Raw genomic sequence first — 24,178 nt, forward strand, 5'->3', positions numbered from 1 at the left:
TTACATTAGAATGCTGAATTGTTGTCTTTAATTCATAATAAATTAATTTGACAAAACATAAAGAAATTGAATATTAGTAGATATCTGTCCTTAGTAAAACAACAGATGAACAGCAGCAATGCAAGATAGAAAAGAATCATGTACAATCTCTTAAGTCTTCAGCTTTTAAGGTAGTCATATAGTCCATGAAAACATAAAAAAAAAAACAGAAATGAAACATGAACCTGAAAATGTCAAATACTAAACCAACTAACTTACTGGCTGAATATTAACAAATTTTGAAAGATTTATGAAAAGATTTCTGTACCTGTACACATTCTAAACATGTACCGTGATTCATTTCAGTGTATCTTCAACCACTTTAAAAAAGTTAAAACTTAAAAAAGTAAGTTACCTAGTTGCCTTAAAATTTTAATTAAACTTAATAAAAAATAATAGTTGACAACAATAATAAAAGTTGAATTAACTCAAAATTTTAAGGCAACCTTTTTTACAGATAAACAATACAAAGAGAAACAATAAATCATATGAAGCTTATTTTTCATTAGGTATAGGCTACTACAGATTGCATGTATTTTGAAAGGTCCAATGACCTTAAAGTACATTATTATTAGTTTCTATCACTGTTTGTCTGCTTTCTTGATGTGTGACTGTAAAAGAAAGCAGATTGTATAAGTTTAACTAACATTAGACAGCTGAATTGAGGTATTACTGTATGTTTGGGAAACAGTACATGTATTAACATAAACAAAGTCATTGAGATACTTACGGATTGGCCTTTTAAAGGTTTGCAGTAGAAATCTGTCTCCATTTGCTGACTTGCTCTTTTATTCTCATTTGCAGAAGTGGCTAAATAAACAAACATGTTTTTATTTTAATATGTCAGGAAGTGAAAAACTTTAAAAATAAAATATGTTTATAAAACAAAAATAATTATATGCTGAACCTGCAAAGAGCCACTGAAGAAATTTTGTTTAATAGTGAAAAAAATCTAAATAAAGTTATCAAAATGTCCTTAGCAACACATATTACTAATGATAAATCTATTTTATTAAGATACAAACAGAAAATACAGGAAATATGTACAAAAAATAAAAACATTTAATTTTCAGGACTTAATGTCTTTTTAGGCATCGTCTGTGTTTAGTGTGACCTCTCTTGGCACTAAATACATCTTGAGCGTTTTTGAGCAGAATGAAGTACAAAGACTAATTTCTTTAAAATTAGAAATTACGATTTAATTTTATTTAGATTTAAGAGATCCTTCAGTTTCCTGCTATTTCTCAATTGGTAGGGGAGTTTACCCTAAAAACTTGACATCAGTTTACATTGTGCTGGGCAAAGATTAATCGCGATTAATCGTATACAAAATAAAAGTGATTTTTTTGCATTATATATGTGCGTGTACTGTGTCTAATTATTGTGTATATTTAACCACACACACATTCATATATTCATTTCAGAATTGTTTTACTTATATATAATTTTTTTCATTTATTTTTCATATAAAATATATAAAAATATAAATAAATATATATAAACATGTAAATACACATACTCATATATTATGCCAAAAATCACTTTTATTTTGTATGCGATTAATCGCGATTAATCTTTGCCCAGCACTAATTTTTATACAGTTTTAATACTATATACACATTTCCTGTATTTACTGGATGTATTCTATTAAAGAGACTGAGAAACTATATGATCACTATAACATTGCAAAAACAACAAATCTAATTCTGGCATGGTGGCCTAAGACTTTTGCACAGTATATTCATTAGAAAATGTACAAAATATCTTTAATATCCTAATGATTTTTGGCATAAAAAAGACAAATCTATTAAAAAAATATTTTGAACTATATAATGTATTGTTGGCTATTATGTATACAAATATACACAAGCTACTTAACACTGGTTTTGTGGCTCAGGGTCACATATGTAGTATTGTAAGTATTATGGCATTTCTATAGAAATAGCTAACAAACCCTTTCCCAGGTTATACAAGAAGATTAATGCCCCTGTGTATCGCTAACAGTTCCCCTGAGAGTATGGAGCAGACAGTATGAGGGATGAAGGAACCACAATGATGTACAGTTCCTTGCTCTTATGGCAGGGCACTTACTTGATGTGTGATGAACGATGCTGATTTTATCTGATGGAGAAGAAAGAGGTCAGTTAGCTTATAGATATTTGTGCTTGAAGACTTTTAGGTGTTTCCTATTCTTTCTATTTTTGCATTGGGGAATCTATTATGCTTATCCACAATATTTTTGAGCTGGATAAAGTATGGTTCACAATCAACAAAACAAACAGTGTGTCTTCAAACAAGAAATCTTTTGATCCATTCAGAACTTAACATCTTTTTGTGAACATCTGGATGCATGCTTAGCTGCTTTAACAAATGATAAAACTACTCTCATTATTATACTGTAAGTCGATTTAGATAAAAGCGTCTGCAAAGTGAATGTAAATGTAACATAATGCACCAAACACTTTTTCAGGAGACCTGAAGTATTAATGAGTGATTTATCACAAACACATTGATGTTTATAGAAAAGAGGAATAAAACGTACCATAGACACTTTCAATATTCTCTAGGTCGTTAATGATACTCGCCCTCAGCTGCTGAATCTTCTCCTGCATTTGAAAATGAAATTGTTGGACACGCTTTAATGCATTGTATCATAACATGTAACACACTTTTAGATCAAAAGGGCAAATCATATTTTAAGTACAAAAATACAAAAAACTACTTTAACCCTACATGTTTTAAATGGTGTACAGAGCTACAATTATCTTACATAAATATTTAAAATAAGTAAGAATAGAACAAACTCTTAAAAAATCAAACATTTCTGTATTTTAAGTATTGCAGTATGGCAGATTACTAAAACAAAGGACTTATATAACAGTGCTTATTTATAATTTTTCATCTAAGATGACAGCCGTGCTTTTTCACAACAGTAAAGGCATTTAACTCTCATTTATTCTTCAGCATGAGCTCTTCCTAAAAAGTAAATCGCTCTGAATTAGCAGCCTCGTGTGAAGTTAATCCATGAACCATGAAAGTACAATTTACTTTCGACTTACATACTGTATGCTTCACTATACCCTGCATACTGTTTCTCCATGCATGTGGCACTTTGTTAAACCAAATAAATATGTATGCAAATATGTAGACTATCATTTCAGTCTTTGGGAAACTAAGAGCTTACTGTATTTTGCCCAAAGTTTAAAATGAATTATAAGGATGAGCCATTCAGGATCACATGATCATAAAAGGGAAAATTGCTTCCTTAAAGTGACCACCAAATATAAACAGGATTCACCCTTTCTCTGTAAACCCGAACAGTACAATGGACTCATGTAAAATAAGTGAACTGTACTCAAACCATTGAAAAAAGTTTATTCAACTAAGTTTCATGTGTTCAACAAATTCACTGCTTTGAGTCCCATAAACTCAAATAAAAGTAGTATTTCAATACAACAGCCTCATTTTAAAGGTGGGGTGCATGATCTCTGCAAGCCAATGTTGATATTTGAAATCACAACAAACACACCCCTACCCCAATAGAGTCTGGACCGTCTTTTGATAGACCCGCCCCACACATACGCAACCCAGCCAACGATGTTGGTTTGTAGACACACCCCTTACTGCTGATTGGCTACAAGTGTGTTTTGGTAGTTGGCCCGACTTTCTTTTCCAAAGTGTTTTTCAAAAATCACACACCCCGCCTTTAACAAACACTGCAAATAATTACTAAATTTTGATGGTTTAGGGCTTATAATTTGCCAGATAAGCTAAGAAAGATTCTGGCACTGCAATCAATACGATTGGTTGAGGAGGATTTCCAATTCCAAGCGTGCATTGCTTGAGCCTGCATTATTTTTTATTAAATGTTATTTTATGTGGTTTTCAGTAAAGAGAAAGACTCTTGAAAATGCTCAGAGATGGAAAGGACATTTGTTGGTTTTAGACGATTGTTGATCTGCACAAACGTTGGTGGCCAAAAACCAAATGTGAAATTCTGAGTGGGGAAAATTTGCGACATCACATGCTCAAAAGTGTCCATAACCGCACAAGCATTAGGAATGATTCACCTGTTGGATACTGTCCATTCCTCTCTGAAGCCTCTGCCAGTCATTGAATTGATCCAGAGCATCATCTATACTGAGAGATCCCGTTTTTACCTTCTCCTGAAGTTTGATCAGCTCATCCAGCCCTGGCGGCTGATTTGGCACAAAGGTGTCATAGGTGGATGTAATGCTGTCCCTCTGCTTTGCTGTCACCATGGAAACCACAAAGCAGTAAAAATGTTAGAAGTGTAAAGTACTTTACATATTTAGTAATCGAGCAGAATGACATCACAATTTATTTTTATTTTTATTTTATATTTACCCTGTCTTGAGGGAAGAGAATATAGTGTTTCCTCTCCTTGTGACTTTCTCTTCTGGAAAACTGTTAAAAATGAAAAAATTAAACTTAAGTATGCAACATACAGTACATCTGAAAATGTGTCTGCACTATCTTAGAAAGTCCACTAGGTGGAAGCATGCATTCAAAAACATTGTGAAAGATCTCTACAATGCCAAATGAATGACCTGCACTGCCAATTAGAGAAGGAAACCGAGAGGTCTGCCTGCCATTCCATATTGCTCACAACACACATTAGACAGTTTACTAGCCCAAACTAATTTTATATACAGTAATAGTGGCTGCAGGGAATTTTAAGAAGCGTATGCATCAACCCAGCAGAGTTGGGAAATCCTTTTTCATCCTCCCTTGCGAGGAGTCTCGCTGGCTTTCATGATCTGTTATCACGAGTTTCGTTACACTTGTGAAGTTACTGTAGTTAGACCCCAGCAGCAGCGCAGCACACACTGGCCCCTCCCCTGAAGGCTCTTAACCTCCCGAGTAGGCGAAGAAATCTGATCAGTGCGTAGGCGAAAGACCCTCTGTAGAAATGGTTGGAAAAAACATTGCTTTCTTTTTCTCTTTGTATTTTCATGTTGTGGAATAGGAGAGATGGAAAACATGTGTAATGTGCAATGCTGGCCCCGCTTGAGCTGCTCTGATTGGTTGCAGATGCTGTCATAGTGGTCGAACTTGCACTGCGGTGTGTCTCTGTGTGGGTACGTATGTGGACATATGTTGTGGTGTGATGAGATTGCGTAAATCATAGCTTAACGCTGAATAACAAATGATGCTATGTTTATTTCCTTATGATATTGATCCATTTATGTGTTCATTAGTTTCAGGTAGGAGGAGCATGTGAAGTCTCACTATGACACATAGTATTCCCAGCAGAGAGACTCACTGTAGTGGTACAATCTTCCCAACTCTCTCTAATACACACGCACACATTCATCCTTCTCACCACAGCACCACCACATTACGGGGGGAGGGGGGATCTGACCCTAAAACAGTAGCGGCCCTCAAGACTCGCTGCACTTCAACCATTTGCAAATCCAATAAATTACATTATACAGTAGTTGGTTTCCTTGGTTTCAACCAGTCACTAAAAATACAAATAATTAGATTCACGAGTTAACTTGCACGTGTTCTGCTGTAAAAATATATATGTGGAATATATAAGGCCATTTGCACTGGCCTGTGTTATTTTCTTTACATCCTGCAGTAAACTTGAGCAACCGGTGGTTAAAGTGTTATAGCAACGCATCCTTGTTCGCTTCTTCTTCAACCATTCATCTTTAACTCATTCCCCACCAGCCTTTTTTTGAAAAGTTGCCCACCAGCATTTTTTGTGATTTTCACAAAAGTTCCACAAAATGTCTTCCAGGAAAATTTTCTTCTATAAATATATAAACATACAAACACATTAAATGAAAGAACAGACCCTCTGCTTTCAAACAAACAATATACAAACAAACAAAACGGGGGAAAAACTTTTTATCCTATCTATATGTTTTTCTCTGCTTATAAACTCTTAAATATGGGTATTTTCAAAAATAAAATATTTTTTTGCAAAAAGCTGAAATAATTGCATTTTTGTGAAGGAATTTTGTTAGAAATCAGATTCTGAATGATTATCAAAACATACACGGAGTGTAAAATTAATAAATAATTTTTTGCTTTAGTTTTTTTTTTATAAATCTAGTGGATAATTGCAGTATTACAGATAACCATAAAAACTCATCATGAACACGCAAATGTTTTCTCTTAATTGACGAGGAAACTTGTCAATGGCGAGGAAAGAGTTAAATTAAAAGTAAAATTGTTTTTTTTTTTCGCAAAAAGCTGAAATAACTGCATTTTTGTGAAGGAATTTTGTGAAGGAGATCAGATTCTGAATGATTATCAAAACATATACACGGAGTGTAAAATTAATAAATAATTTTTTGCTTCAGTTTTTTATTAAGTGGGTAAGTGCCATCTAGTGGATAATCGCGGTATTACAGATAACCATAAAAACTCAATAGGAACATGTTTTTTTCATGCAAATGTTTTCTCTTAATTGACAAGATAACTTATCAATGACGGGGAAAGAGTTAAAGGAATAGTCTACTCATTTTCAATATTAAAATATGTTATTACCTTAACTACGAATTGTTGATACATCCCTCTATCATCTGTGTGCGTGCACGTAAGCGCTGGAGCGCGCTGCGACGCTTCGATAGCATTTAGCTTAGCCCCATTCATTCAATGGTACCAATCAGAGATAAAGTTAGAAGTGACCAAACACATCAACGTTTTTCCTATTTAAGACGAGTAGTTATACGAGCAAGTTTGGTGGTACAAAATAAAACGTAGCGCTTTTCTAAGCGGATTTAAAAGAGGAAGTATATTTTATGGCGTAATAGCACTTTTGGGAGTACTTCGACTCGCCTGAAAAGTCCGCTCCCCTTCTCACTCTCATAATGGGAGAGGGAGGGTGTTACTGCGCCGAGTCGAAGTACTCCCAAAAGTGCTATTACGCCATAAAATATAGTTCCTCTTTTAAATCCGCTTAGAAAAGCGCTACGTTTTATTTTGTACCACCACACTTGCTCGTATAACTACTCGTCTTAAATAGGAAAAACGTTGATGTGTTTGGTCACTTCTAACTTTATCTCTAAATGGTACCATTGAATGAATGGGGCTAAGCTAAATGCTATCGAAGCGTCGCAGCGCGCTCCAGCACTTACGTGCACGCACACAGATGATAGAGGGATGTATCAACAATTCTTAGTTAAGGTAATAACATATTTTAATATTGAAAATGAGTAGACTATTCCTTTAAGAATAGGTACAATATTGAAAAAGCCTTTCATAACTTATTCCCTGCCAGCCATTTTTTGAAAAGTTGCCCGCCAGCATTTTTTTAAATTTTCACAAAAGTTTGACCAAATGCCATCCAGGAAATTTTTCTTCTAAAAATATATAAACATACAATTATATCAAATGAAAGAACAGACCTTCTGCTTTCTTTAAAAATGTATTTTTTTTAGCAAAAAGCTGAAATAATTGCATTTTTGTGAAGGAATTTTGTTAGAGATCAGATTCAGAACGATTATGAAAACACACACAGAGTTTAAAATTAGTAAATAAAGTTTTGGCTTCAGTTTTTTTTCATAAATTGTGTAATATAGTGGATAATCGCGGTATTGCAGATTAACATAAAAATTCACCAGGAACACATATTTTTTATGCAAATGTTTTCTCTTAATTGATGAGATAACTGAACATCTTAAACAAGCACCGAGCTATCTTTATAAGTGTGAAAAACCAACATGGGGGAATTGTACAGTATATGCATGCATGGGATTGAAAGAAGAAAAAGTAACAGAGATCATTATAATGACTGTATATTTGAGAGAAAAACATGTAAATGCAGGAGAGAGAGAGAGAGATTCCTGAATGTAAGTCATTGCGGTGCACATTAAGTGCATCTGACATGTTTTCTTGTAAATGAGCATTTTTGATCAGAATCAAATGGTTAATGGTTTCTGCCGTCAAACCTGTTTTTCTGAATGGGATTAAGGATTTGAAGTGAAAGTATTTGATGAACGTGTAATACATGCCTAGAGCATTTGGTTAATATCATTATCTCATTGTTAACGGAGGTAGTATTTAGCGGCTTTTGCATCAAAGCTCCATCTACTCTGTATTAAAATGTTACAAGATGGCCATAGAAACACTAGCTAGTTACCATCTGTTTTATGCAAACTAGCCTCTAATTTTACTAACAGTAGTGTCATCCAAATAACACATACAGTAAGTCTGCCTAGACTCTAGTAGTGTCAAATATAAGACTGTACCTACTGCTGTATTGCTTCGAAGAACAGTAATAATTTGCTGGAAAGATGACGGTTCATATCTTTTATAATAGATGCTTAACTTGATGTCTTGTAACTTTTAGTTGCTAAGCAATTGTTTCTCTGTAAGTGCTGGTCAAAGGTGGTGTAGAAATAGGTGGAAAATACAAATAGCAATGAAGTAGGTGGTGAGATTAACATTGTAAGTGACAACTATCTTGTTTTTTACCTGAAAGCAACGGAGGAGTTCAAATCCAGAACACAGTGCACACAGGGTTCACACTGTCTCTTGTTTCACAAATTAAAGCGTTTCGATGCCGTCTGACTATAAAGCAAAAGTCGGGCCCTGAATCGCTGAAGAATCGGATTCAAGGACTGGTTACTGCTCTGACATGGGATCAGAAAAGTGCTGCTGTTCTGATGTTTTATAATAACGAATACAGCTCCAGGATCGTATAAATAATTTATGAAGCTCGAACAATACAAGTCACTTGGTACCTTTATCATATTCAATTATTAATGCAACTGAAATTGAACATTTAAGTCCTTGCTGGATATGATGAACGGTCCAAATTCGGTTCGCTTTTTCCCCATGTCTATTAAAGAATTTATAAACACCAGAGGACTGACTGAACTGGGCCGAGGCTGCATCACTGTCTATCGTAATGAGCGTAATGTGAGATTTGTGGCTTTTATTGAACAGATGATATAGTCCCACATTAACTCTTAGAATTATTTTTAAAGATTGGGCCATCTTTTTCACAGCTTGCTGCAGTGCATTCTGGGATTGCTTTCTCCACAGAAGAAAAAATGGGATAATTTGTCCGAACGTGGTATCTTAGGAGGCATCATAATTGCTTTTTGGAACAGCTTTTGCATTTTATTACACCGGCTCACAATGTTTTGGAATAGAGCTAATGCTTTTTAATGGCAGGACTAATACATTGATGTTTGCTAAGCCACTCACAAAGGATTTTAACAATTTAATTAGCCGTCTTTGAAAAGTCAAACCTTGAGCGATGAATGGAGTGTTATCCCCTGTGTTGAGAAGACAATTGGGTCTAGGGGTCGGTGCAGGGGGTCGGTTCACGATTACCGGAGAGCTGCTGGACGTAAGAATGGCGTCGTACTCTTCATCACCTCCACCTGGATGTGTATAGACGCTCTCATCATCTTTCTTGTCATCGATTTGAAGATTTACTGCTGTAAAAGTGAAGTAGAGAACACCAGGGGATTAATAACTCTTTATTACTTTCAAATGTGTCTTTGTATAATATATTCATATTAAATAAAGCCACGGAAAATATTAAGAGACCACTTTAAGATTGAATATTTTCATGCTTTCTAGATATGTGTTTAAGTAAAATTGTATATATTTTTTTCATTTTGTTAATTACTGGCAACATTTCTACTAAATTCCCTAATAAAAATAATTGTTATATTTGCTTTAATTTGCGGAAAACTAAAAGCAGACAAACTAACAAAAAGATGCAATTTTTTTAGATTAAGAAGTTTATATTCATTTCAGTTTATATATTTAACAATGTATTAAAAAATAAAAGATTTTTGATCACACCAGTCTACTACATTGCTGTTGGGTGACATTATTGTCACTTCTGAGCTTTGCTTTGTTAAAGTTCAACAGATACTTGACTAATACATGTAGAAATGATGATTTAAGGCAAAACTGGAATGGTCTCTTAATTTTTTCCGCGGCTGTACATTCTTTACAAACGTACCAGCTCTGTCCATAATTTCATATACATCAGTATCCATATTGGCATCTTCAGTTACCTATGAGAATATAACAAATGACACACAAACCGATTAACAATGACAAACCACATTGAACGATTTGGTAAAATCATAATTATAGGGTCAGTTTCCCAGACCGGGCTTAGTCCCAAACTAAAATGCATGCTTATGCATCTTAGAAATCTTGCACTGACCTATCTTTAAATTTATCAACCATAGTTTTGTCTGAAGATGCACTGCACACCAGTAATGTTTTATATTTGTATAAACTACTAATGTCCTAATATAACTAAGGCCTTGTCCTGGATTCCTGGTATAATCTAAACCCTATCCAGGAAACCACCCAATAGTTTCTGATAAACCAATGAATACGCCAAAGTATACAGACAAATCATTCAAAGCACCGATGTGACTTAAATAGGAAGTGGTGATAATAATGCTTTTAAATTATTATTAAGATGTGACTTAAATCATGCTTGTAATTTTCTGACGTCGTTGGTCTGGGTCCAAGCCTCCACTCATTTCACTAAAGAATACTATTTAAACAGAGCACTATTTATAATTTGTAAAAATCCATGTCAATGAAGTCCATGTTTGGTCATCTCAAATTTTGTTATGGTGATAAAAATTACGATTGTGTGTTTTTGGTATATTAGCGTGATTTTTTTGTTTTTTGTTATTTCTATGGCATTTGGGATCGGTTGGACCCATAAGTGGTGCATGACATCAGACTTAACAAGTGGATGGTTTCTATGGCAGCAAAGCAGAAATCAAGGATAACCCGGACATGACACCACTCACAAGTGACCTTATGAACAAGGGCTGAACCCTTTTTAATACTGCAAATTATCTGTATTTAAACGTTGAAAACATTTAGGATAGTAAGTATACATTTAAAAAAATATAACACTATAATAATTATGCTACACAAAAATTTGTGCTAAATAGCTAAAAGCTCGTAATCATAGGGGGGTGATATAGCACCACTATAGCACCAGATATGGTTCTATATAGCACAATATGGTTCTACATAGGTGCTATGTAGTAATGGTTCCCCTATGATTACGAGCCAGTGAACCACTTTTAGTGCTATTTAGCACCGTTTGTTTAAGAGCGTAGTAGTTTTTGGATAATTTAATGCAATCTTTTTTGAGGAGGAAGCTCGTCACAACATGTATGTAGCCCGTCATATGTGTGGCTCGTCATTTCAAAATATGTGTCTGGCAGTGTTGGGTTAGTTACTCAAAAAAAGTAATTAATTACTAGTTACTAATTACATCTTCAAACATGTAATTAGATTACTTTACAAATTACTCTCTCCAAAAAGTATTTAATTACTTATTACTAATTACTTTCTAAATCCTATTTATGATACAAGGATAGGCTTGAAATGGCTCGAAGAAATAATATATAAAAGTACATCAATTATTCTGGTCCCACTCTAGGGTCCAATTCTCTCTATTAACTAACTATTACCTACTTTTGTCTCAATATACTCCAACTACTGCTCGTTAATACTAAAGAATTTGTTTTTTTTAAGTATTGGTAGAAATAACGAGGGTTAAGAATGTAGAAAAAGGTTTTGCAACATCAGGCATTAATATGTGCTTTTAAGTATTAATAAACAGCTTAATTAATATTAATGCTTATAATAATCAACCAGTTAATAGTGAGAATTGTAAACTAAAACTATGTTAAATCCACTATTTATTATAGTATACATAATTGTTTTACCGTCCATACACAGTATTTAGTTACATAAGAAGTAACTGTAATTAGATTACAAGAAAAATAAGAGTAATCCCTTACTTTACTTTTTCAAAGGAAAAGTAATTAAAATTACAGTAACTAATTACTTAGTAACTAGTTACACCCAACACTGGTGTCCGGTGCTTCATGTAAACTTATCTGCATCACATGTGATGTCAAAATACGAACCTGCTGCTGACACCTCTAAAGGGTTTATGATAAAAGAGACGCTCGCGTTTGCCAGATACTTCCATAATCTCATGTTTAATCAGAGTATAGTGTTAAGTTTTGTGAACACAAGCGTCTCTTTTATCATAAATCTTTTCGACGCGTGTGCAGCAGGCTCATACTTTGACAAGAGGCATGATGCACATGACGCAGCAAACACATATTTTTAAATGACGAGCAAGACACATGACACCCCGAACACATATTTTGAATTTGCGCCCTTTGGAAGAGAAGTCACCGGCTGCCACTGGTCTTAAGTGAAAAAAGTTTAAAACCTTGAATGCAAATACTTGTTAGGAAAGAGTCAAATGATTTAAACTGAACGAGAAAAGAAAACAAAGAAAAAAGAAGTAACTAAAGCTAAAACAGTTTTACCTTAAGGGCATTGCTGCAACTAAGGTCTTTAAGCAAATGGCTTCTGAAGAATACCTGACGTAATTATAATACGATTTCGGAGAGAAAGAGAATGTAATATCTAATTTACAAAAGACTGACTGCAAACTCTGTCTATAAAACCTTATTAGACCATGATTTCATATTTGCCAACTATTATGACTACTCCTATAGCAACCAAAGAGTATTGAAAAGTTAAATGTGACCATTGTGTAATGCATTTAAAGTCTGAAGACATTATTGCAAGCTTGCAGAATTGATCTGCAGATTTGCAAAAGCGGTGGTTGGTAAGCAAGCACAGCGATGGTCGCTGTGGAGACCACAATCATAACAAATAATGTCAGGGCTTTTCATGCATTGTGCAAAACTATACCAGCTGCGACCAAACCAATTTCGCACTGAACACAAAATGATGAAGTAGGTGCACTATAAAGTGATCACTTTAGTGTAATGCAGACTTCATCCTGACTGCCACTCGATGTGTTCTGTTCCTTAGCAACCTGCAACCATTCACTTGTAATAATAGCCTCCACTTCGTCCCCTTCAATATTGATTATGCACATTATGCATTTGGTGTTATGAATATATTCATTAGAATAGAAAGAGAGAATTAACAGATAGACAAGACAAGCTAATTACGCATCGCAAGTTGAGGGCTCATGAAAGACAGCTGCTTTGATGTCGGACATGGGCAGAACATCATTTTATCCACAAGTGCTCTTTTGTTCTGATGAATAATTAAAATATTTTTGTGCTGTCATAGAAAGAATCCAACATGTCAACGGACTGACTGGCAGGTGAGTAATAAACAGACAACAAAGAGGAAGGACTAAGTTGTGGGTTAAAATTGCACTCTGCTTATTGGAAATTATAATAATAATAATAGTGGTTGTTGGTGTTTAATAACCATGTTTTTGTTTGTTTTTATTCCAGAGCATTTGTCATAAATAATACAACAGATTTTTTTGCTTAATCAATCAACTTAGCTTGGTTTTAAAGTTTATTCTTAGCAGGGGTAGTTTATGATAAGCGTAGTAGTTAAACAATTTATTGCAGGGTTAGCGCTTGACCATTGTAAATGTTAAACAGTTTATTTCCAGCAGGAATGCGCATTAGTAACATAGTAGTTAAATGGCAAATGGTTTATTTTCAGCAGGAATGCGCATGAGTAACATAGTTAAATGGCAAATGGTTTATTTTCAGCAGGGGTAGGGCATGACTAGCATAGTAGTTAAATGGTTTAATTTCAGCAGGGGTAGCGCATGAATAGCGCAGTAGTTAAATGGCAAATTGTTTATTTTCGGCATGACTAGCATAGTAGTTAAATGGTTTAATTTCAGCAGGGATAGCACATGAATACCGCAGTAGTTAAACGGCAAATTGCTTATTTTCGGCATGACTAGCATAGTAGTTAAATGGTTTAATTTCAGCAGGGGTAGCACATGAATAGCGCAGTAGTTAAACGGCAAATTGTTCATTTTCGGCATGACTAGCATAGTAGTTAAATGGTTTCATTTCAGCAGGGGTAGCACATGAATAGCGCAGTAGTTAAACGGCAAATTGTTTATTTTTGGCATGACTAGCATAGTAGTTAAATGGTTTAATTTCAGCAGGGGTAGCACATGAATAGCGCAGTAGTTAAACGGCAAATTGTTTATTTTCGGCATGACTAGTAGTTAAATGGTTTAATTTCAGCAGGGGTAGCACATGAATATAGCGCAGTGGTTAAACAGCAAATTGTTTATTTCCAGCATGGGTAGGGCATGACTAGCATAGTAGTTAAATGGTTTAATTTCAGCAGGGGTAGCACATGAATAGCGCAGTAGTTAAACGGCAAATTGTTTATTTTCGGCATGACTAGCATAGTAGTTAAATGGTTTAATTTCAGCAGGGGTAGCACATGAATAGCGCAGTAGTTAAACGGCAAATTGTTTATTTTCGGCATGACTAGCATAGTAGTTAAATGGTTTAATTTCAGCAGGGGTAGCACATGAATAGCGCAGTAGTTAAACGGCAAATTGTTCATTTTCGGCATGACTAGCATAGTAGTTAAATGGTTTAATTTCAGCAGGGGTAGCACATACTGTAAATAGCGCAGTAGTTAAACGGCGAATTGTTTATTTTCGGCATGACTAGTAGTTAAATGGTTTAATTTCAGCAGGGGTAGCGCATGAATAGCACAGTAGTTAAACAGCAAATTGTTTATTTCCAGCATGGGTAGGGCATGACTAGCATAGTAGTTAAATGGTTTCATTTCAGCAGGGGTAGCACATGAATAGCGCAGTAGTTAAACGGCAAATTGTTTATTTTGAATCAATTTCTTTAAGGTAAGTTGTTGCAATCAATTTATTTAAGCTACATTTAAACAAAAGAGATTAGTAAAGTAAAATAAAATATAAAACTTTTGTTTAAATGTAGCTTAAATAAATTGATTGCAACCACTTACCTTAAACAATTGATTAAATTAAATTAATAATTTTTTTCAGTGTAGCATAGTAGTTAAATGGTTTAATTTCAGCAGGGGTAGCGCATGAATAGCGCAGTAGTTAAACGGCAAATTGTTTATTTTCGGCATGACTAGCATAGTAGTTAAATGGTTTAATTTCAGCAGGGATAGCACATGAATACCGCAGTAGTTAAACGGCAAATTGCTTATTTTCGGCATGACTAGCATAGTAGTTAAATGGTTTAATTTCAGCAGGGGTAGCACATGAATAGCGCAGTAGTTAAACGGCAAATTGTTCATTTTCGGCATGACTAGCATAGTAGTTAAATGGTTTCATTTCAGCAGGGGTAGCACATGAATAGCGCAGTAGTTAAACGTCAAATTGTTTAATTTTGGCATGACTAGCATAGTAGTTAAATGGTTTAATTTCAGCAGGGGTAGCACATGAATAGCGCAGTAGTTAAACGGCAAATTGTTTATTTTCGGCATGACTAGTAGTTAAATGGTTTAATTTCAGCAGGGGTAGCACATGAATATAGCGCAGTGGTTAAACAGCAAATTGTTTATTTCCAGCATGGGTAGGGCATGACTAGCATAGTAGTTAAATGGTTTAATTTCAGCAGGGGTAGCACATGAATAGCGCAGTAGTTAAACGGCAAATTGTTTATTTTCGGCATGACTAGCATAGTAGTTAAATGGTTTGATTTCAGCAGGGGTAGCACATGAATAGCGCAGTAGTTAAACGGCAAATTGTTTATTTTCGGCATGACTAGCATAGTAGTTAAATGGTTTAATTTCAGCAGGGGTAGCACATGAATAGCGCAGTAGTTAAACGGCAAATTGTTTATTTTTGGCATGACTAGCATAGTAGTTAAATGGTTTCATTTCAGCAGGGGTAGCACATGAATAGCGCAGTAGTTAAACGGCAAATTGTTTATTTTCGGCATGACTAGCATAGTAGTTAAATGGTTTAATTTCAGCAGGGGTAGCACATACTGTAAATAGCGCAGTAGTTAAACGGCGAATTGTTTATTTTCGGCATGACTAGTAGTTAAATGGTTTAATTTCAGCAGGGGTAGCGCATGAATAGCACAGTAGTTAAACAGCAAATTGTTTATTTCCAGCATGGGTAGGGCATGACTAGCATAGTAGTTAAATGGTTTCATTTCAGCAGGGGTAGCACATGAATAGCGCAGTAGTTAAACGGCAAATTGTTTATTTTGAATCAATTTCTTTAAGGTAAGTGGTTGCAATCAATTTATTTAAGCTACATTTAAACAAAAGAGATTAGTAAAGTAAAATAAAATATAAAACTTTTGTTTAAATGTAGCTTAAATAAATTGATTGCAACCACTTACCTTAAAAAATTGATTAAATTAAATTAATAATTTTTTTCAGTGTAGCATAGTAGTTAAATGGTTTAATTTCAGCAGGGGTAGCGCATGAATAGCGCAGTAGTTAAACGGCAAATTGTTTATTATCGGCATGACTAGCATAGTACTTAAATGGGCCATGGCACAAGACTTTTTTAAGATGTCAAATAAATCTTTGGTGTCCCCAGAGCACATATGTGAAGTTTTAGCTCAAAACACCATAAATAATTTATTATAGCATGTTAAAATTGACACTTTGTAGGTGTGTTCAAAAATGTGCCGTTTTGGGTGTGTCCTTTAAAATACAAATGAGCGGTTTGTTGCAATTGAAACTCAATTGTGCTGTGAATAATTTTTTCTCTCTCTTTTTCTCTGCACTAAATGGCAGTGCTGTGATTGGATAGTGCAGATTAAGGGACGGTATTATTATAATAAGAGCTCCTTATGACCACATAAGGAGAGCCAAATTTCATGTGCTTGTAGAGAATGGTTTACCAAAAGTTACTGGGTTGATATTTTTCACATTTTCTAGGTTTATAGAAGCACTAGGGACCCAATCATAACACTTAAACATGGAAAAAGTCAGATTTTTATGCCATGGCCCCTTTAAATGGTTTAATTTCAGCAGGGGTAGCGCATGAATAGCGCAGTAGTTAAATGGCAAATTGTTTATTTTCAGCATGGGTGGGGCATGACTAGCATAGTAGTTAAATTGTTTAATTTCAGCATGGGTAGCACATGACTAGCTTAGTAGTCAGTGGCGACCAGTGACTTCTCTTACGAGAGGCACGAATTCAAAATATGTGTTCAGAGTGTTGTGTGTTGCTCATCATGTCAAAATATGTGTTTGGTGACTCATGTTAACCATGTGCATCATTCGTCATGTCAAAATACATGCCTGCTGCACATGCTTAGTAAGGGTTTATGATTAAAGAGACGCTTACGTTCATGAAATACTTGCAAGACACTTATTTAACACTAAACTTTGATTACATACAAGATTAAGCGAGTATTTGGCAAACGCGGGCGTCTCTTTTATCCAGTGCTTTAAGTGGGCCGGTACACGCTGGTATACCGCCACTTCCAAATATAGCTCTTGAGCGTACCACTACCTCTCTGTGCGCCCAGAATGTGCTTTTAGTGTACCGGAATGCTCATTTGCACATCTGTTTAAATCATAGGTTTAATTTAATCCTTTGGCTGCACTGTCGCTTTTCAGAGCGCCCTTCACAATGTACACTTTCTAATTCACCCACAGAGAGCAGAGACTACATTACCCATACACCCTTGAGGTTTACAAGTTAAACATTTTTGCTGCTGCAAGTGTCAACAACTCAACGTGGTCTGGATTGGTGTGTGTGTTTGTGTGTGAAACGCGCAACCATAGCTGCTTGGTTAAAATGAAAAGACAATGAACTTAACATGCCCTCCTGGTTTTAGACTCTGAGTAGTAAAAGAACAAGGTCAGAATCAGAGGACTCGCTGGCTGACATCCCATCAAGCCAGAAAGATATCGCTGCAAGTCAGACGCAACTTTTTCTAATACCCTTTTGCAGGTACGTGATAATCTCCGCTGTCGTGGCTTTCAGTTTGGTTCCCCTCGACGCAACTTCGGATTTCCTCAGGCGATGTGCAGAGTAAAAACCTTATTGAAATTGTAATAGACATTTAGTTTAATTGCTAAACTACAAGTAAACGAATTTTCAATGAATTTGAACAACGCGCACAGGAGTTTTACCACCCACAAAATGGAAAACAATGGGACAAAATAAAGTGATGACTTTCGAGTTTCAAATGGCCAGAATTTTGTTATTCTTGAACCCATAGACATGGTCTTGGTGTATCTATCTGAACAACTAGTTTTAGCATTTAACCATGTTGAAAATTTTCCTTTCATACCTTTTGCACATTTTATTTATGTTCAATAGCTTTTTCTACAGTAGTTCTTTCTAAGGGTATTCTTTCAAAATCCTTTTTCACATTTTATTTATGTTCAGTAGCTATTTCTAGCTCAAGCAAATCCACAAACTTATAAAAGGATTTATTGTTTTACAAGATCGTCTGTTGACTGCTGTATATAAAACCCCTTCGATATAGAAGGAGTCGAGTCAGCAAAAAATTAAAAAGTAATAGGGTGGGTTGCACCAACAAGGATTAGGCCTAAATCTGGTTTAAATCAAAGCTTATTTAATAATTCCGTTGCACCAAACTTTAAACCTGTTTAAAAATAAACAGGTTTAAATTTAAACTGTCATTTTGATCCAGGTTTAAATCTTACAGTAAATCTAGATTATCTTTAATCCTGTTGCTCCATTACTTTAAACTCCGTTTTAAATCTCAGTGAGGGATTAACTTTAAACTTGCATATGAGGAGGTTTAAATATGTTTTTTACAATTAAATGTCTGGCTAAATGATTAGAAACACATACCGCGAGCGTGGTGGCGCTATTCAAAGATGCGTTTATTATAACATCTCAACAAAGTGAGTTTGGCGGCTCAAAAAGATTATTAACAGCACCGGTGACAGCTACCGATGCTCGTATGTGCTTCTCCTCTGTCACGCGCGCTCCAGTCAGACGAAGGACAGTGAATGAACGGACACACGGTGGCGCTTCATGACAAATGCGTCGACACATCTTGTTCATTATAGCACAATATCTGAGCTTTGCGATATTTCCTGTCACAATATTTCCTGGTCTGTTAATTGTTTTAAAAGATTGTCAAATGTTTTTATTTGAATCAGGCCTTTAGATTAGCCTACCGGTGTATGTAGGTGATTTATAATACAAGAATTACATTACCTTTGCTTGCATAAACTGTTTATTTCCTTTTTGAATGACGACGTCAACATTGTTGCTGTTTTATTAGACCGGAAAATTCAACATGGCGGACAAAATAAATCGCAGATGAAGGATTTAATACAGTTTAAAGGTTTAATCTAAGATTTGTTAATCTGTGTTTAAATTTAAGTGGTGCAACACAACTCGAATTAAAATTAAACTGGGATCAACAAACCCTAGATTAGCTCTAAACTCTGCTTAATTTAATCCTTGTTGGTGCAACCCACCCATAGAGTACCAGCACCTCTTTTGGGCCACTTAAAGCACTGCTTTTATCATAAACCCCTTTGAAGCGTCTGCAGCAGGCTCGTATTTTGACATCACATAATGCACATAAGTTTACATAACGTGCCAAACACATATTTTGAAATGATGAGCCACACACATGACGAGCTACATACATGTTGTGATGAGCTCACCGGCCACCACGGGTAGTAGTTAAAGGGTTTCATTTCAGCAGGGCCAGCACATGACTAACTTAGTAGTTAAACAGCAAATGCGTTATTTTCACTAGGGGTAGTGCATGACTAGAGCAATATTTTGTATTGAATATTGTACAGCATGTGGGTTGTGTTCTGACCTCTTTCTGTGTATGAATCAGCACTAAAGAGACACGGGGGCAATTCAAAACGAGTTGTACTCGTCAATAACAAAGATGGATGTGCATTGTTTTAGTGACCAATACACACAATGACGCTGTAAGGGAGCCAACCAGTTGGAGTAGAAAAAAGGAAATGACGTGCTGTACTAAAAAGTTAATGCAGGATCCAAATGGTGTTTTATTTTAAGGTGCAAAAATATTTACAGTGTATGAGAAAACAAAAATAAATAAAAACTGTACAAAAACGAAAATAAAGAGCAACAATGTGCTATTTTGGCTAAACCGAATGGCCCAAGTTTGCAACACTGCTTAGTTAGTTTCCAAAGAGTTCACAATGAAAAAACATAACTCAACGTATTCTAACAAGCAAGCCTATTTATAGGCTGAAGCCCCACCTACAGGGCAAACCATATTGTCATGGAAAATTAAAAAGTTTGTATCAGTCATATTAAATAATATAACAATCAACATAACAAAATTTAATCTTCTAAACAGTTAGTAAAAAAACTACCATTAACAGAAACAGAGTTAAACACCAAATTAAATGTCAAAAACCAAGTGTTTCTAAATTCTCCCCTTCTGGTCACCCAAAATGGTAGCTTCCACAGGAAGTGATGTGGCTGTTTGCTTTAAAAAACAGTTTTACCCAGACTATGGGTTTGGTTGTAAGAAGTGTGGTCCGGGAAGTGTAACTGCAATAAGGTTGGTGAAAAATGATTGTAAAAATAAAGGGAAGTAATACATGAATTATTGTGTGTTCTGGCATTTTGTTATTTTAGAAAAATAGTGTCAATAAACTATAAGACTTGAAAACTAGAACAAACACAACAGTAACAAACTTAGACTTAACCAAACAAAAACTCCATAACACTTTCCTGATGTGTACACAGATGTTAAGTTGCCGGCAATGCACAGTACAAGTGATATGGTGGTATGTTTTTAAGTCCAGTTTAAACAGTCAACAGGTTAACCTGTGACATTTCTCCCCCCTTCCTCAGACACCTGAGGTGTCCTAGAGAGGTAATCAGCTGTACAATTTTGTGACCCAGTTTTGTATAAGACATCAAAGTCAAATGGTTGGATGGCTAAAAACCATCTGGTTATACGGGCATTTGTGTCCCTCATACGACCCAACCAGGCCAATGCCCTGTGATCAGTCTCAAGTTTAAATTTGCGGCCCACCAAGTAGTATCTCAAAGAGTCCAATGCCCATTTAATTGCCAGACACTCCTTTTCAATTGTGGAATACCTAGATTCCCGTGGAAGGAGCTTTCTGCTGATGTGGGCAATGGGTTGGAGTTGCCCTTGACCTTCCTGAAGTAGTACAGCCCCAATACCATGCTCAGAAGCATCAGTCTGTATGGTAAAAGGTTTTTCAAACCTTTTACTCTGTAAAACAGGCTCTGTGCATAAGGAGTCCTTTAGATCCTGGAAACCCCTCTTACAGTCCTGAGTCCAGTTAACTAAATTTGGCTTGTCTTTTTTAGTTAAATCTGTTAGGGCAAAGGCTCGTTCAGAAAAGTTGGGGATAAAACACCTGTACCACCCTACAAGTCCTAGAAAGGTACGTAACCGTCTCTTGGTCACTGGCCGTTCTGCATTTTTGATGGCCTCCACTTTCCCCACCTGTGGACGTATTACTCCATGACCCAGCACATACCCTAGGTATTGTGTCTCAGTTCCAGCTAGGGTGCATTTGTCTGGACGAATGGTTAGACCAGCATTCTTTATTCTTTGTAGTACATCCTTCAGATGATTTAGGTGCTCCTGCCAAGTTTGACTGTAGATGATAATGTCATCCAAGTATGCAGAAGCAAACTTCTCAGTCCCCTGAAGGATCTGGTCCATCATCCTTTGGAAAGTAGCTGGAGCTCCGTGAAGCCCAAAGGGAAGGACACAGAACTGAAAATGGCCAAAGGGTGTCTTAAACGCAGTCATCTCCTTACTCTCTGGACTTAGAGGAACTTGCCAATAACCCTTGCAGAGGTCAAGTGTGGTCAGATACTTTGCTCTTCCAAGACTCTCCACTAATTCATCCGCTCTTGGCATGGGATACGGGTCAAATTTGCTCACACTATTGAGTTTGCGGAAATCCAGACAGAATCGGAGACTGCCATCCTTCTTTGGCACTAGAACAATGGGATTGCTCCATTCACTGCTTGAAGGTTCGATCACACCAAGACTCTGCATGGTTTCCAACTCTTCCTTCATAACTGGTAGAAGTCTCTAAGGGACCCGGTATACTGGCTGACGAATAGGTTTAGGGTCTTTGAGAGTGATGTGATGGTAGATCACGCCCGTTCTAACAGGTGTCTCCATAAAGAGTTAATCTGGGAGGCACTGTAGAAGTTCCTTCATTTGTCCATCTTCCAGATGCTCAAGGTTCAGCTGACTGTTGCCCTGACGGCCAGGTAGGTATTGTTCTTCTGTCTCCTCCTCTTCCTCCACAGATCTCACAAACAAGGCTGTTGCTGTCTCTGCTATTCCCTCAGATGTTGTGTTTGGTAGTGTGGAACGAGCATGCCACTTTTTCAACATGTTGACATGAAAGATCTGCAAGGGCTGGGTCCTGGATGGAATCTCTATCTCATATGTCACAGGACCTACTTTCCGTTTTATTTGGTAGGGCCCCTGCCACTTAGCCAACAGTCTATGGTCACTTGTCGGCAACAACAGCAAAACTTCCTCACCTGGCTCAAATGTACGAGATCTGGCAGTTCGGTCGTACCACTCTTTCTGGCGTGCTTGGGACTGCAGGAGGTTTTCTCGTGCAAGAGCTGTTGTCTTCTGTAAATGTTCTCTCATCTTAAGCACGTAGGAAAGAATGTTTTTCTTGCCTGGTTTATCATTGGCCTCCCAACTCTCCCTCAGAACATCCAGAGGCCCTCTGACTGGATGGGCATACAGCAGTTCAAATGGTGAGAACCCAGTAGATGCCTGGGGCACCTCCCTATATGCAAATAGGAGGAATGGAAGCCACTTGTCCCAGTCCTTGCCTGTGTCAGAAACATACTTCCTCAGCATAGTTTTCAAGGTCTGGTTGAAACGTTCAACCAGGCCATCAGTCTGAGGATGGTAAGGGGTGGTTCGCACTCTCTTTATGCCCAGTAATTGGTATACTTTCTGGAGGGTATGACTCATAAAGTTTGGGCCCTGATCTGTGAGCACTTCCCGAGGTATGCCAACCTGCGAGAAAAATCGTAGGAGTACCGTGGCAATTTGCTTAGCTGTGACCTCTCGTAGTGGATATGCCTCAGGGTACCTGGTAGCATAATCGCAAATAACCAAAATAAATCTGTTCCCTCTCTGACTCTTTTCCACAGGCCCAACTATGTCAACTCCTATTCTGTCAAAAGGAGTGTCAACTACCGGAAGTGGTATAAGGGGTGCAAAGGCAGGGGTACGGCCAGTAGTGAGCTGGCATGCTGGACATGATTTACAGAACTCTTTAACCTCACTGTACATCTTTGGCCAGTAAAATCTTTTGGCAATTCGCATTAATGTCTTCATAAAAGCCAAGTGACCTGCCCAGGGGATAGAATGCCCAAGTTCTAATACCTCCTTCCTGTATGCCTTAGGTACTACAAGTTGCATTACATCTTCTTTACTCTGTCTGTACAAAAGGCCATTTAGCATCAAAAAAGTTTCACCTAACAAAGAGACAGCACCCTCGTTTTTCTCAGCCTGTTTAAAACATTCATTTAGTGTTGAGTCCTCACGCTGAAGCTGGGCTAGGTTACCAGGGACAACTCTGTCTGCTTCAGTTAGTTCGGGTTCTTCTATCTCTTCCTCAGTTTGCTCAGAAGTTCCCAACAATTCCTCAACCCACTCCCTACGTCTCTGCAGCCTCTCCTGCTCTGTTGGCCTTGACTCACCTAAACTAGTCTCAGAGTGGAAGGGCATTTCTTGCAGTGTGCCGGGGTTTGTTTCTTGGGGCTGTGGGACCTGAGTAAGCTGCTTTGATTGGGCTCTTGTGACAGCACCACACCATACAGTCTCTTGCACCAATTCAGCTAGTGCAGGAAAGTCAGTACCTAACAGAACAGGATAGGGCAACTTGGTGGCAATGCCAACATTCATAAGATACGACTGATTACAGACCTCAATATAAACCTCAGCTGTAGGCAACTCAGTGCTATCTCCATGCACACAACATACTGTTACTGCATCTCCTTCACTCCAGGAATCTCTGGGTATATATTTGGCCTGTACCAGCGTATGGGAACAACCCGTGTCCACCAAAGCTGTAAGGGGTTTACCATTTAACAGTACAGTGATGACTGGCTCCTGATTGTGCTGTTTTCTTAACTTTTCTGGACGGGGAACATAACAAAGGCCAGTTGTCTTTGACTTTTTAAGTGGGCAAAGGGGCCTAGTATGACCTGGCTCACCACAGTTATAACACACAACACTCTCTCCCTTAACTGTTGTCTGGGGCATTGTGGAAGATGTTGGGGGTTTAACATTAATTGGCTTAAAAATCTTAGGACCACCTTGAGAGTTTGAACCCACCCCCAACCCTTCAGGCT

General features: G+C 36.8%; 1 protein-coding gene across 1 annotated transcript in view; it reads right to left on the reverse strand.

Annotated features, from left to right (window-relative positions):
• Positions 1 to 471: 471 nt before the first annotated feature.
• The window catches only part of LOC129449268 (B-cell scaffold protein with ankyrin repeats), a 69,063-nt gene continuing 45,356 nt past the window's right edge, over positions 472 to 24,178 (reverse strand). The window contains exons 9-16 of the mRNA XM_073859320.1: positions 10,004 to 10,058; positions 9,276 to 9,467; positions 4,408 to 4,467; positions 4,110 to 4,291; positions 2,582 to 2,645; positions 2,131 to 2,160; positions 770 to 849; positions 472 to 650 (exon numbers count right to left, since the gene is read on the reverse strand). Coding sequence (XP_073715421.1) covers positions 621 to 650; positions 770 to 849; positions 2,131 to 2,160; positions 2,582 to 2,645; positions 4,110 to 4,291; positions 4,408 to 4,467; positions 9,276 to 9,467; positions 10,004 to 10,058 — 693 coding nt within the window. The 3' untranslated portion in view covers positions 472 to 620. The remainder of the gene's footprint in view (positions 651 to 769; positions 850 to 2,130; positions 2,161 to 2,581; positions 2,646 to 4,109; positions 4,292 to 4,407; positions 4,468 to 9,275; positions 9,468 to 10,003; positions 10,059 to 24,178) is intronic.

This window comes from Misgurnus anguillicaudatus, chromosome 21, assembly GCF_027580225.2.
Source record: "Misgurnus anguillicaudatus chromosome 21, ASM2758022v2, whole genome shotgun sequence".
In the NCBI taxonomy this organism is placed as follows: domain Eukaryota; kingdom Metazoa; phylum Chordata; class Actinopteri; order Cypriniformes; family Cobitidae; genus Misgurnus; species Misgurnus anguillicaudatus.